Here is a 14,292-nt window from a genome sequence, read left to right as displayed (position 1 = left end):
GCGGCGATCAGCTGCTCCATTTGGGTCCTGAGGGGGAGCCTGCTGCCCACTGGGAATGAAGTGATTATATTGCACTTACAGTGAGGTGACAAAGTTTTCCTCCTGCCACACCTTCTGGTGACCGCGTGACACTTTTTGGGCCACTACTAATGTATTTAACCTTTTAAGCTAGCTGCCTGCTAAGTGTTTTTTTTTTTTTTCACTGATTTTCAAAAGTTAGCCTTGTTTACCTCAAGTTCATTCCTACACAATTAACCGGTAGATATGTGTCAACCGGTAGGGATTTTGGACTATCGTCTCGGTCACGATTACACACTCACATGATGTTGCTGTGCTACGTGGTCACGAAAACATATTGTTTACATACATTTCTAAGCATTGCAGTGAATGGGGTACAGTACATTAATGGGGATTTTGTACTGTAGCTAATTTTACACAATGATTACAAAATTTGTCTAAAAAGGATTTTATTTAATGAAAAATTTAGACCGCAAACAGCAGTTTTAATCTTTTTTTTTTTTTTTTTAGTTTATGGTTTTAATAAATGATTCATTGAATCATTCAAATCAAGCGATTTTTCTAAAAGGCTGATTCAATTAGAAACGAAACAAGTGAATAGACCATTGTATCACTGGCTCACTTGATTTGTTCAAAAACAGATTAATTCAAGGGACGAAACACTTGTTGCTGTACACTGTTGTATAAAATTATTAGGATATTTATGCTCGCGCATGTGCTGATATTCAGAAAAGTACATTACATGGGTAAAAAAAAACCTTACATGGGTATTGTTTTCTTTCATTGCTTGAATTATAAGGGAATTCTAACTAGTGTTGTTTTTGGCGGCCTGTTTTAATTTTAGTTTTAGTCTAGTCTTTGTGTGAAGCTGTCATTTTAGTTTTTATTAGTTTGTCACGTTCATACTTTTTTTTTTTTTTTTAGACTAGACTAGAAGTCTAGTCTAGTTTTAGTCGACAAAAACTGATGACTATTTTCGTCTAGTTTTAGTCGACGAAAATTGTAATTTAGTCTCTTTTTAATAATGCAGTTCTATTTAACCCAGTCAATATAGTATAAGTACCTAGTAGTATAGACAAAACCAAAATGTTCTTTTAGCCAAACCCATTTCAAACAAGGTTATCTTATTATATTATTGTTACCTTATAGACTCAAGAATACATCCATTCCAGACACGGAAGATGCTCTGATTTGAATTTACAACATTTATTTTACCGACCAAACATGTTAGAAGTACACATACATCTCCCAAAGACGAACCCTGGCTGGCCGGCCATCGTCCCTTTCTCAGTGTCAGACTTAACTTTGTTGTCGTCTTCAAAATAATGCCGCGAGTGGGGCTTGGGGCTGCGCAGTGCGACCTGAAGTGAGACACCGGAAACAGAAATACTGCAAAATAATAATAATAACGCAACTAAACGAGATGAAATAACATTATAACATTTAGTTTAGTCTCGTTTTAGTCATCGAAAATGGAGACATTTTAGCATAGTTTTTATTTTGTAAACCACATTTAGTCACGTTTTTATTCGTCAACAGTATTGCATTATACATTTAGTTATCGTCATTGTCACATGACCAGCATTTTTGCCTTGTCTCGTTTTCGTCACGTGATAAAGGTTCGTTGACGATGATATTTAGTCATAATTTTCGTTGACGAAAGCAACACTAATTCTAACTGCATTCTAATGGGCTTCATCTCGCAGTGAATGCGCTTGGACTCTCAAGATGTGTTTTTGTTTGTTTTTTGGAAAGTCAGTGACTCGATAATGTCAGCTCTCCTAGATCATCTCTCAGTTCCTCACACACATACAGCACAATCTCCCCCCTTGCATCCCCCCTCAATTCGAGCCCTGGTCTTAAGTGAAAGCAAACGGCTAAGAAGACACGTGTAACAGTATATTGGAACCGGGTAGCTCTTAAAGTGACAGCAGTCTAATATTCCTGCTGTCTGTCATTCGTCAATCAAAAACGAGAAAATCTCTGGCTGCCCTTTTGTAACTTTAATAAGAAGAAATGTATATTTAATTTTCACAGTGTAGAATATGCAGTGTTTTTATACATTTGATTACTTTATACAATGCATGTAGCATGTTCTACTGTAGTTTTTATCGTTACCGTGAAATAGAATGACTCATCATGATACAGGATTTTGGTCACATCGCCAAAGTTTTCAGATATATATTATGTATACATATTTAGATTTGTATTGTGTGACCCAACACAACCTCTTTCTTCATAACCTCTTAATCCCTCATTTTCTCTGTAAACATTTTAGCACATTGCTAATGTTAGTACAAAATGCTAATTATTGACATTTTAGCTCTAATTTCTGCAAGAACATGCTGATTTGCTGGTAAAATGAGCTATTGAGATGCATGACAGGGAATTTGAGGAATGTCAGAGATGCTTGTCTGTACAGTTTTCTAAGCAATTTGTGACTTTTTAGCAACGACCATCAATGGGTGCGACGTTCCTTAGTGTCATGTCATTTCAAGTTGGTTTCTAAATGGCTTGCTAAGTGACGGTGTCATGCTAAGATACTCTGTTTAAAGCTTAAATTCAATTAAATTTAAGAAGTTTGCTACTTTAAGTTGATAGTCTGACAATATGCCCACCAAAAAAAAAGTTGGGTACATAAGTTGAATTGCTTGATGAATGTTAAAGTTAACTGCAGTGACGTTACGTCTGGAGCTCACACTAAAAGCTCTAGCTTTCGTCCTTAATGCACTTCTGACTGCTAACTGCAGGCTAGCTGCCCGGCAAAATCGAACATTGTGGCTTTTTTCCACATTGCCATTTTCTTACAATGACAAACCGCACTCTCCACCTGCTTTTGTGAAAGCCGCTTTTGTCCCACGCTGCATTGGAAATGTGCTTTTGAGATCATAAGACATTTTATGTCTCCAGAACTATTAAAATGTTTGTTGTTACTGGATAAAAGGAGTAATTAATAGCATAAATGCTTTAATTTAGGCACATATAAACACGTTACAGTCTTGGAGCTTGGGGTGCTTGGATTTTTAAATCAAACCCATATTTGTTGTAGCCACCACTGTGGATTTGAATCCATAAAGGATCCAATTGAGATTTTTATTGGCAGTGTTACAAGTCATGTTTATGTACCTGATCCCAGAACAGCAATAAATTATCTCTTTATGGTCTTCTTTGTGGGATGAGTCTGGTTCTGGCTAAGTACACTAGGGTGCCGTTTGTGTACACAAGAACCAGCTGTCCTGCTTTGTGTTTGAGGCTTTTCCCAGCAGCTTTCTGATGGGTTTTGATGTTTTTCCTGCCAGTTGTCTCTCTCACAGTTCTAAACATCAGTTAACGTCTTGTAAAGAAACATTTCTAAGGAGCATCTGAGGAGAGATGGCCTGGGAAACTGTTTAGTGCCAATACGCAGTCTTTCTTTAATTTAAAATATGCTTTATGGTCATTTAATGATGTTGATTATTGCAATTTATCCCTGTTGAGTTTGTTTGGGTAACGATATTCGTTTTGTTTTTCTGTTCCTTTGATGCCCACACATGCACATCACTCAATGTGCTCCTTTTGCTTACAGGAGGCGACAAAGTGATTGATGTCATCGATGTGGCCAGGCAAGCAGACAGCAAGATGAAACTCCGTGCGTTTGTGAAGTATTACTACAGCCCTCAGCGGCCCAAAGTCCTCAACGTCATCAGTCTGGAGTTTTCAGACACCAGGTTAGTATTGTTTGAAAGTGATGTTGAAAGGTGTTTTTTTTTTTTTCTGGGTGCAGAGAAAACTTTGATAACTTAAATATCTTGTGCTCAGGATGTCAGAGCTGGTGGTGGTTCCTGATATTGCTCAGAAGATGTCTTGGGTGGAGAACTACTGGCCTGATGACTCTTACTTTCCCAAGCCCTTTGTGCAGAAATACTGCTTAATGGGCGTGAAGGACAGTTATACCGACTTCCATATTGATTTTGGGGGCACATCTGTGTGGTACCATGTCCTGTGGGTAAGTTCACATGATGAACGTTTGAACGGTCTATTCATTAGAGAATCCTGACCAAAAAAAGTATTGTGGTTTCCACAAAATTAAGCTGTACAGCTGTTTTCAAAATAAGGAATGCCTGCTGAAAAATCAGCATTGACTTCACATTTTAAAATGTATATAAAAATAGAATCCAGTTATTGTAAATTAATAATTCTTCACAATATTACTGTTTTTTTTTATAGTACTTTTGATCAAATAAATGCAGCCTCTGAACCCAAACTTTTGAACAATACTGTACCTTATTGTTTGTGTCAAAAATAAATTGCTGAATTATTTGATACCAACTAGAATATAGGGATAATAAATGACTACTTAACTCTAGGGGGAGAAGATTTTCTACTTGATAAAGCCGACCCCAGCCAACCTTGCACTATATGAGGAGTGGAGCTCGTCTCCAAACCAGAGTGAAGTGTTCTTCGGGGAGAAAGTGGACAAGTGCTACAAGTGTGTCGTGCGGCAGGGAACAACACTTCTGATTCCGACAGGTTAGTACATTATTTTATTTTAATAAAAAAATAATAATTTTAAATTAAATTTAAAAATAATTTTCATTATGTCAATGATATTAAATGATGATAAAAACAACATTCTTATCAAACGAAGTGTTTTAAAATAAATTATATTTGAATTATGTATTATGATGAGATCGTAAAAGCAAACGACAATGATCTATTCTATTTCCGATGGACAAAATCAAGTCATGCCCTTCATTTTTCTTCTTGTTCAAGAAGCTGTTTCACTATATGTGTCACAACAGGGAGGAAAACATGATTACAACTGCAGCTTCATTCTGATTTTAAGCAAAGTCCCTTTCAAGGAAAGTCCGTTCACTCGGCCGCCATATTTGCAATGCCTCCGGGCAGCTCAGACAAGACCAAGTCCTATCTAGATGAATGGGGGAATCCTGAAATCTCAAAAACGGCTCGCTGAACTCACGATTAAATTACATATTTCAAATCAGCAATAAAATCTTAAATGAACTGCCCCATGAATGTTGTTTCTTATGCTCAAATAGTGTTTAAAAAGCTTATTTTTCAGGCTAGGCCAGCCAGTGCGCATGCGTAGCTCCAACACGCTTATGACTGCGCACGCGCCTGCTGGTCCAGCCCCAGGTTTCTATGGGAACCAGAGCTTCTAACGGCCGCTGCAGTGACGCAATGACTTTACCAATCAACGATTGGCTCCTTCATTTAGAAGGCGAGACTATCCCACCATATTGCGCGTTGCACTTTCTCCCATTCATAAGTATAGGAGTGAACTATCTTTGTATTTCTATAGTCTTTGATTTAAGCCAACCTGGCATAGCAACAGGCTTAACCAATGGTGTGAGTTTGGGGCGGGGCTACTGTTTAAGTGAAAACCTGCTTAAAAACAGTAATTTTATTTGCTTGTAATGCAAAAATGTCACACTTCACCTTGGAGGAGAAAAAGGAAGTATTATGTTTATCTCGGGACTTTTTACTGACACACGGATGTTATCTCAAAAAGAAATCGTGGAGGAACTGGTATTCCACTTATTATGGAGCAGCTGTCTTTAATGGGAGTTCCGCAAGAAGGCCAGGGCTGATTTGTGCTCTTCGTTTCAGGTTCAAACGTTGCAAGAATGAGCAGAAACTCTTACCACCCAGAAAGCCACATGAATCTTAGCAATGTGTTATCCAATCTGGTGCCAATGGTTCATTAGTGAATCTCAAAAGACTTTTTTGAGTTACAGTACTCATCCAGTAGTATATCGTCATCGTTACTTCATTTCATATGAGGATATTTATGGGTGGTATCATAAATCTGATTCTTTTATGAACCCCCACACTCAAAATGAGCAGGTCAGGATGCGTGGTCTTAAATGAATCTGGTTCCCAGCTGTGTTGATGGCACTAGCAGACCGGTTTAAGACCGTGAGACCCTACATGTCCCTCGCAGTGAGACAGACTTCAAAAGTTCTTCAAAACCTACAGTATGAAAGTTGCTCTCAATCTAACGTATATTTATGCATTCCACCCTTCGCATGTAGCCTGTATTTTTGAGCATAGACAGGAAGTCATGGATGTAGTTGACAGACTGGTTGTTTGGTGGGCTCTGCAGTGGTTTTGAAACACTCTGGGGGTTTGATTCAGCTCAGCAGATCTCAGATCTCAGTTTGATTCAGCCCAGCAAATGCATGTCAACTTTTGGTTGCCATTATATCTAAAGTCCTGTGCATTTAATCAGTTGTTAGTTGAACAAGCATGTTTGGAGGTGTTAGAGTGACGTTTCTATGAACTCAATCTGAATTGTCCAAAACCTTTCGATGGATTTTGTGAAATCTCTCTGGGTACAGCGGATATGAATGTCTCACTGTCTGCTAAGGGACAGCTGCAGTTCAGACCAGATGTCTACATGTGTCTGCATCTGTCGGTCAGCTGTTGACACACTCTTGACCTCTCTTGCAGGATGGATCCATGCGGTTCTCACCTCTCAGGATTGCATGGCTTTTGGAGGAAACTTCCTCCATAACCTCAACATAGGCATGCAGCTCAGGTGAGTTAGCACTTTAATTTTTTTAAGATATCATTAAATTTAGAAATGAAGTGCTGTGGCTTTAAGTCTTTTAGCTTTGATGGTGTCTCCTAAAGTCTAACCAATTACATTTTAGCAGATATACATGTTTTCTTTCCACATATACTTGTTTTTCTCCAAATGAATTCCCTAACAGCATGACATTATTATTATTATTATTATTATTATTATTACAAAAGTAACAGGAACAAAGCAAAAATGAAATTGGAAAAAATAAGTGTTATTAATTATAATAATGATGTTAGGGAATTTTTAATAATAGTAGTATTAAGAGTAATGTTAATAACAAAACCGTAATAAAGCAAAAATGTGAAGAAAAGTGAAGGAATAGTTAATGTTGTTATTTTTATAAAGGAGCAACAAAGCAAAAATATTAAAATGTTGATGATGATAAAATAACAACAACAACAATAATGGTTAATTATATTTTCTTCTGTTGGGGGCATTTTCTTTCTAGACAGATATATTGGAGAAAAATATTACTAATAAGTATAATAACAATGGTGACAAAGTTATTAAAAACAATAATAAAAATAATAATGTATTAAATACTGATGACTTAACTATACTGGCCACTTATTGGTTATAACTAAATAATAATAATAATAATAATAATAATTACAACAAAACAGCAAAAAATTAAAGAAAAATAAGTAAAGAACTGCAAATTGTATTATTAATATTAACAACAACAAAATGTTAATTTAAATATTAAGTTATCTTTTATGCATTGGCCACTTATCAGTTATAACTAACTAACTAAATAAACAATAATAAAAATAGCAACAAGAGCTCAAATTAAAGTATTAATAATACAGCCAACCTTGGAAACCAAAACAGTGAAAAACTGTCTTATCAAAGAAACATTGCTGTCTAGTGTGTTTTGCTTTTTTTTTTTTTGCTTTTTCCAAAGAAGTGTATCATTTTCTGAATTGTGTGTGTATATATATCGTGGCTCAATTGTAACTAATTCTGTCCTCATGTTAGGTGCTATGAGATGGAGCGGCGTCTGAAAACTCCAGACCTCTTTAAGTTTCCTTATTTTGAGGCCATTTGTTGGTATGTAGCAAAGAATCTGCTGGAGACTCTCAGAGGTACGTCATCTTAAATCACTCAGCGTGTCAATACAGAGCACTTAAATCACTGGCGTGCTGCCACTCTGTTCCCGGGTGTCCCTCCTAATCGACTGTTTATTGTCTGTCGTCAGAATCCCGGGAAGATAACTGCCTGCCTCCCGAATACCTGATCAAGGGGGTGAAAGCTTTGATTACTGCACTGAGGAACTGGCTAAAGAGAGAGGTGAAGGAAATAGTGGCTTACCACACCAGAAACTGCATCAGATTAAATGCAAACTTAAAATTGACTCTAAAACCACCTGCAATCATCCCATTGTACATTGTAATCCCTGTTGGAAAATGAGGGCAAGGGGCGTCCCACAGGGGCCGGTATCTGGTGTCAGCGGTTCTGGGTGGGAACCTGAGGTTTGCTCTGTGGCACAAACCCCTTATTGTTTGCCATGTGTGCTCATCTTCCGCAGGTCACAGAGCCAGCCAGCGAGGTCCCTGACCATATCAGACCCAACCATCTCATTAAAATGCTCACCAAGGAAATCCAGTACCTTGAGGTAAGCCAGACCGCTTGAAACATACTGAAACTTGCTTACTTGGACAGTAAAGTTTTTATGTTGTAGGTTGCTTACTTTTTTTTTTAAATAAAGTTTCTACAAAAAGGTATTTTTAAAAAAACCTAACATCACCAGAAAAATGTAATATAAATATTATTGTTATTATTATTATTATGCGTTCATTTTAGTTCTGTTGCTGCTTTTATTATATGATAATAAGAATAATACATTTGCTCATGCTCATATTTTTATGTTTAGATTATCTTTGCCATCAGCTAATATTCAAATAAGATAAATTAAGAATGCTACTAGTAATATTATTCAATATATCATATCCATTTTTCATGCCTAAATTCACTTAGTGTTTAAAATGACCGATTTTAGTTCTGTATTTTATTTTTAATTTAAGACAAAATAGCATACAATTGTAATATCAGCAATCTATCAGATAAAATAATCTGTGAAAATAGTTTACTTATTGAACAAATATAAGTAAATAAATAAAACTAAATGTGAAAATTTCACAATAAAATTTTGTTTTTGTTTGTTATTATTATAAATTATATTCTAACGAACATAGCAAACCCAAGAAACCTAACATGTAAAGTCTAAAATGGTCTTATGAATCAATTTTTGCAGTGTAGTCTTAAGTGTTATGGATCTTTGGAGGTTAAAAAGTTCTCAATGCTACATTATAACTAATATTGTAGTTGTTGTATTTCACTCACAATGCTGTTTCAAACAACCTAGGATTATCAGAATGGGAATTGCGGAAACAAGCTAATGAAATCTCAAGGAATCTCTGCATGTCCTTCCACGAGGTCAGCACATGAGAGAGGTTCTCACGCACGCAGGACAGCCAGACGTCTTCGTGACCAGCACAATCATCACCATCATCAATCTCACAGCCCTAAAGCTCCCTCCAACCTCGACATCTTTGAGCAGCACACCCAGGAAGTCTTAAAAAGACTTGAAATGGGTCCTTATGAGGAGGTAAGTGGGATTAAAGAATACCGTTAACCTATAGAGAATCATCTAAAAAATTATTGTCTTTTAGGATGCCTCCTTTAACCTGAAGGTCAACAGCAAGTTCAACAAGGTCTCCACGGCCTCAGCTGCAATGGCAGAGCAGAGTTTGGTCAACAACCTGCGTTTGGTGCTGTGCAATGGACGTATAATCAGGTAAACCGCATTAATTTATGAAGATTATCACACATTAGTCAGGAGCTGCAGGAAGTTTAGCATGAATCACCATGTTACCAAATACAAATGACTCATGCAGGATTTGATGACAGTGTTAAATTTAGAAGGATTATGCAAGGTAATAGTCATTTTAGCACTCTACTTGCAGTTGCAACGCTTGTTTTTTGGTTAATTTTGGTCATGTAATTTTGGGAACACATCCATTTAAATCCCCATCTGATTGTCCACGCAGAGATAACAGGCAGCATGTTGGAGAAAAAAGACCAAGGATAAAGGAAGACGAAGGCTCCAGAGATGTGAAGATGGATTCACTCAAGATTAAACTAGTACCTAAAGAGGAAGAACAGAAAGTGGATATTCAAATCAAAGACGAGGATAAGCAGCATCATGTAGCCAGAGACATAAAGCCCTTCGCAGGTACAATCAAGTCTCAAATTCACTAGTCAATGGGTGATACACAAAAATAAATTACATTTAAATTCAAATATTTTTCAGTTAATATTGTGAGCACTATTTATTTATTTATTTAATTTTTTTCCTTTTAAGCAATTTTGTGTACTCAAGTCACTAGATATTAGCATTTAAAAACTATTGCTGCCCATAATAGTGAGCTATTTTGTCCACAGACGTTAATGAGCAAGAGAGTTCAGATCTCAGGAACAGAGAATTAGTACTTTCAGACATCTCTTCGGACTCGGAATCAGATGCGGACTACACTACACGGGTATGTTGCCATTTCCCCTCATGCACAGGAAGCACATAGAGTCCTAATTTAGGATTAATCCTCTTTTCCTATCCATGCAGAAAAATAACTGCTCTGAGGGAGAATCTGAAAGCTCTTCAGAGGAAGAGGAAGATGAAAAGATTAGGAATGGAGACGACCAAAGTAAGACCAAAAGTTGCTCTGGCTACACAACGCATGCACATCAATCCAGGCAAAACCTTGACCCTTTTGAAAAACGTCTTAAAAGGTAAGAGCCGATATGCTGGGGAACAATTTAGGGTTGTGTATGTGTTTGAAATGCACTGGTTTAAAGCTCAATCATATTTGCAGTGAATCCGCTACCTCGCCAAGCACAGAAGAGGATGCTATCCAGGGAATGCTGTCTATGGCAGGACTGTTGTATTCTCACCCGTCAGAAGATCCCAGCAGTTCACAGGAATCCTGGTGGTCCCGAACCAACCATCCCTCCCCTGACTACAGTAAGCGTTCATGAGTTTTTAGTGCTAAACGGCACTTTTTCCGATAAAATATTATTTTGATGAACCATTGCATGTGTTCTTTTACCATTCTCAGGTAGAAAGGAGGTTGCATCAGGAGAGGAGAACCAGGATTCAGACAGCAATTCATCACAGGTAAACCCAATCTTAATCTGGTTTACTTTACAGGAGAGATTGCATTTTTTTTTTTTACTGATTTTAAACTTAAATTGATATTGATTTTTGCATTTATTCCAACGGCCAGGATTTGGGTTAAATCTTTTTTTATTGTTATCTTTAGGAGGGCTTTCGGGAGCGTGATTCAGAAGGAGAACGTCACGCCAAACTCAAGCATAGGATCCAGGAACACAAGAACTACATGGACAGCCAGGACAGTGGCAGCAACAGCAGCAGTGAGGCGTGGAGCAGTCACACACACTCCCCAGCCCATGGGGAAAGCCCCACTTTGGGCTACCAATACTGTGAAACTTCCATATCGCCACCTCTGCACCCATCCAAGAGACCTGCCTCAAATCCCCCACCAATCAGCAATCAGGCCACCAAAGGTACAGCATCACAATTTTCTCTACACATTAAATATTTTAACACAAAACCTGCACATTTAAAAAGTGAAGTGAAGTGACATACGGCCAAGTATGGTGACCCATACTCGGAATTTGTGCTCTGCATTTAACCCATCCAACGTGCACACACACAGCAGTGAACAGTTGGGGGTTCGGTGTCTTGCTCAAACCTTTGGATTACGAGTCCGACTCTCTAACCATTAGGCCATTGTTTTTGATTTTGCTTTTATTTACTTTTATTGTTTTCTTTACTTTATTTGTTGTTTTAATTAGTTTTTAATTTATTAATAATGTTTTATATTTTGTTTTTTATTTGGTTTTGTTTATTTTATTACTTTTGTTTTGATTTTATTTATTTATATTTGTATTTGTTTTTATTTTGTTATTTGTTTCTGTTTTTGTTTTATTTATAAATACATTCTATTAATAATAATAATAATAATAATAATTAAATAAAATAAAAAATGATCAAATAAAAATTATTATACATTTTATTTATTTTGCCTCTTTCTTGTAGGTAAACGTCCGAAGAAAGGTATGGCTACAGCGAAGCAGCGATTGGGCAAGATTCTCAAATTGAGCAGACACAAACCCTTCTTTGTGTAGTTCCAGTGATTGCAGCCGCCGCTTGCAGAAGATTTGGGATGCTGAGCATGCATGTTAAAGGTGACAGGGTATAAAATGTGTTTGGTTGAACACACTGGCTCAAAAGCATGGCATTGGCTACCAAGCAACCCGAAGCTTGGGAATCATCTGAATAACCGCTTGGTTTCCTAGTTTTGCTAATATTCATCCAAAGAAACAAGGTGACTGAAAGGAAATAAGACTGAAAACATCACTTTTTAAGGCTTACGGTTCTCAATGATAACATCCAGGCTGCTTCCCACAACAGAAACGCTTCACTTTGAGGATGCGCATTATAAAAAAAGTGATGAACTGATTTCATAAAGGTGCTTGACTTTTTTTGATCTTCTCATTTTGTGATTGCAACCAACTTTTCCCAAGAAAATTTGCATAACTGCCTCAAGACAAAATTAACCCAGGACGACTGCTTGAACTACCTGTCAGTCAAAATGTTCTCACATTTTGAGAGAAATTAAAGAAGAAAAAATTTATTTTTGTCGACATTTGTATTCATCTTGTCATATTTTATATAGCTCGCTGAGGAGCGCTGGGTAGTTTAGCTATATTTGGTCCTCTGTTGCCACCTAGTGGGCATCCGGAGACTGACTTTAAATGGTGCTTGAATTTATCATTCAAATGAGGCAAGAGACATTTTCCCTTAATTTATTCCTTTATCTTGGTGCTTGATTTTTATTTTCTATACTGTTATTAAATTACGTATTTATTACTTATGAAAGAGAACAATTTATTTCATTGAGCATTTAGGAGGTTTGCTGTTCTTTGGGATCTTAATATGTTCTGAAACATGTTTAGATATTTGTCGCCATACAGCCGATTTGTGCAAAGGCTTAGCTGTTTTTCAAAATTGCATCCATATCTGTATTGCATTGTGGGTAAGAACAAGCGTGTTGTGTAATAAGCTAATATTTAATTAAAATACCTGCCCAAATAGTCCCATTATGTTCAAATATTTCATTTTTACTTCTCAGCGTCTTGTGCATTTGTACTCAACCAGCAATGTCACCACTTGTTATCTGGCTGGTTTTTACTGTTATTCTAAGGATCTGGTTTCAGAAACGTGTTGTTTCCATAAGAATAAAGTTCAGCCGCCTCATCAAATTCTGAAACACTGTTTGAACTGGTGCTGTGTATAGTGAGACGTTTAAGATGACCAAGGAGAATTTTTACCTTTTTTACGTTGAAATGTATTTGGCTACTCGTCTTTTTACAAAGAAATGAAAAGAGTATTTATTTTTGTAAAGCAAGTCTTAAGAGAGAATTTTTTGCAGTTGTACCAACACCATGTATTGAAATATGGCACGTTTTGTAAGATATATATATATATATATATATGTGATTTCGAGGTAGTTTACTCTGTTTTTGTGTGAAAGACCTCAGGTAATTGAGCTCAAGGTTTTGGATTCCTTTTGATGAATGCCAAATAATGTAATCAAGTCAGGTCTTGCTTTGAATTTTGGTGTCCAGGCAGCAAAAAGAGCCATTTTATCTAACCCGATATAAAATTTCTTAGGAAATATCCCCATGGAAAAAAGTTCTTCTTTTGTATTACAAGTTTGTTCTTTTTTAAAACCTTTATAGCTACTCCAACATAATCTACAAAGCTCTTCAGACAATAACGCTCATTCCATAAGCTTCCAGGAACTTTCATCACAGATTGACTCAAAAGACTCGCTCAGGGCTCACATATGGACTGTTTTTCTGATGGACAGCTTTGATACTAATTATTCAAAGGGCTTCAGTCAACCCAAAGGTGCACAGAATTGAACAGGTCATTACAACCAGCACAGTATTGTTACTGTATGTCATCTTCCAAGGGTTTTTTTTTTTATGATGGTGTATTGTAGACTAAGATACTCGAGCATTGTGTTTTGATCCATTTCGAAGACAAAAACCACAATGCCATTAATGTAGCACCTGTTGCTTTTCTCATTAAGATCCTAGTTTGTTACGGTGCTATTTGTCTTATCAGGATTTGGGCCAAAGTGCACATGTATTGCAGTCAGAACTTTGAGATGTTTTTTTGTTGTTTTGTTTGGAGGATTGGAGGAGCAGCTTCTGTGTCTGTCAAAAAAAAATTGCTGCACTGCTCTAAACACGTCCTGCATTAGCTATGTTACACTACACTGTTTTTTATTGTTACTGTTTTAAAACCAATATCAAAAACATTGCTGGCCTGCAGGCAGGGTTTGTACCATGCAGTACTTGCTGTACAGTATTTATTTGGCATTCTCTGGTGTGTTTTCAATTTTCTGGTCAATCAATTACGTGTTTATGGAGTGTCCTCTCACATTTTCAATGCATTCAAATGTTTGAAATTTTTATATGGTTGTATAATTTTGTTGAATATTTTGTGACACTGTAATCCACAGCTAAGGCTCTTGAAATTGGGATTTTCAGTTTTACAATGTGGCCTGTACATATTAAAAATTCTACGAGTG

At 36.7% G+C, this 14,292-nt stretch overlaps 1 protein-coding gene across 2 annotated transcripts in view; it reads left to right on the top strand.

Moving 5' to 3' along the window:
* kdm7ab (lysine (K)-specific demethylase 7Ab) overlaps window positions 1-14,292 on the top strand; it is a 29,575-nt gene extending 15,283 nt beyond the window's left edge. For both annotated transcript variants that reach the window (XM_079414347.1, XM_079414348.1), the window contains 16 exons: window positions 3,584-3,725; window positions 3,817-4,003; window positions 4,365-4,527; window positions 6,472-6,559; window positions 7,586-7,692; window positions 7,806-7,897; window positions 8,136-8,222; window positions 8,973-9,215; window positions 9,280-9,404; window positions 9,658-9,842; window positions 10,052-10,149; window positions 10,230-10,396; window positions 10,480-10,628; window positions 10,723-10,781; window positions 10,927-11,191; window positions 11,727-14,292. In XM_079414347.1, the coding sequence (XP_079270473.1) occupies window positions 3,584-3,725; window positions 3,817-4,003; window positions 4,365-4,527; window positions 6,472-6,559; window positions 7,586-7,692; window positions 7,806-7,897; window positions 8,136-8,222; window positions 8,973-9,215; window positions 9,280-9,404; window positions 9,658-9,842; window positions 10,052-10,149; window positions 10,230-10,396; window positions 10,480-10,628; window positions 10,723-10,781; window positions 10,927-11,191; window positions 11,727-11,815 (2,246 nt within the window). In that variant the 3' untranslated portion in view covers window positions 11,816-14,292. The remainder of the gene's footprint in view (window positions 1-3,583; window positions 3,726-3,816; window positions 4,004-4,364; window positions 4,528-6,471; window positions 6,560-7,585; window positions 7,693-7,805; window positions 7,898-8,135; window positions 8,223-8,972; window positions 9,216-9,279; window positions 9,405-9,657; window positions 9,843-10,051; window positions 10,150-10,229; window positions 10,397-10,479; window positions 10,629-10,722; window positions 10,782-10,926; window positions 11,192-11,726) is intronic.

Source organism: Barbus barbus (assembly GCF_936440315.1).
Source record: "Barbus barbus genome assembly, chromosome: 50".
Taxonomy (NCBI): domain Eukaryota; kingdom Metazoa; phylum Chordata; class Actinopteri; order Cypriniformes; family Cyprinidae; genus Barbus; species Barbus barbus.
The sequence above is the reverse complement of the archived record's forward strand: the minus strand, read 5'-3'. Positions and strand labels throughout refer to the sequence as shown.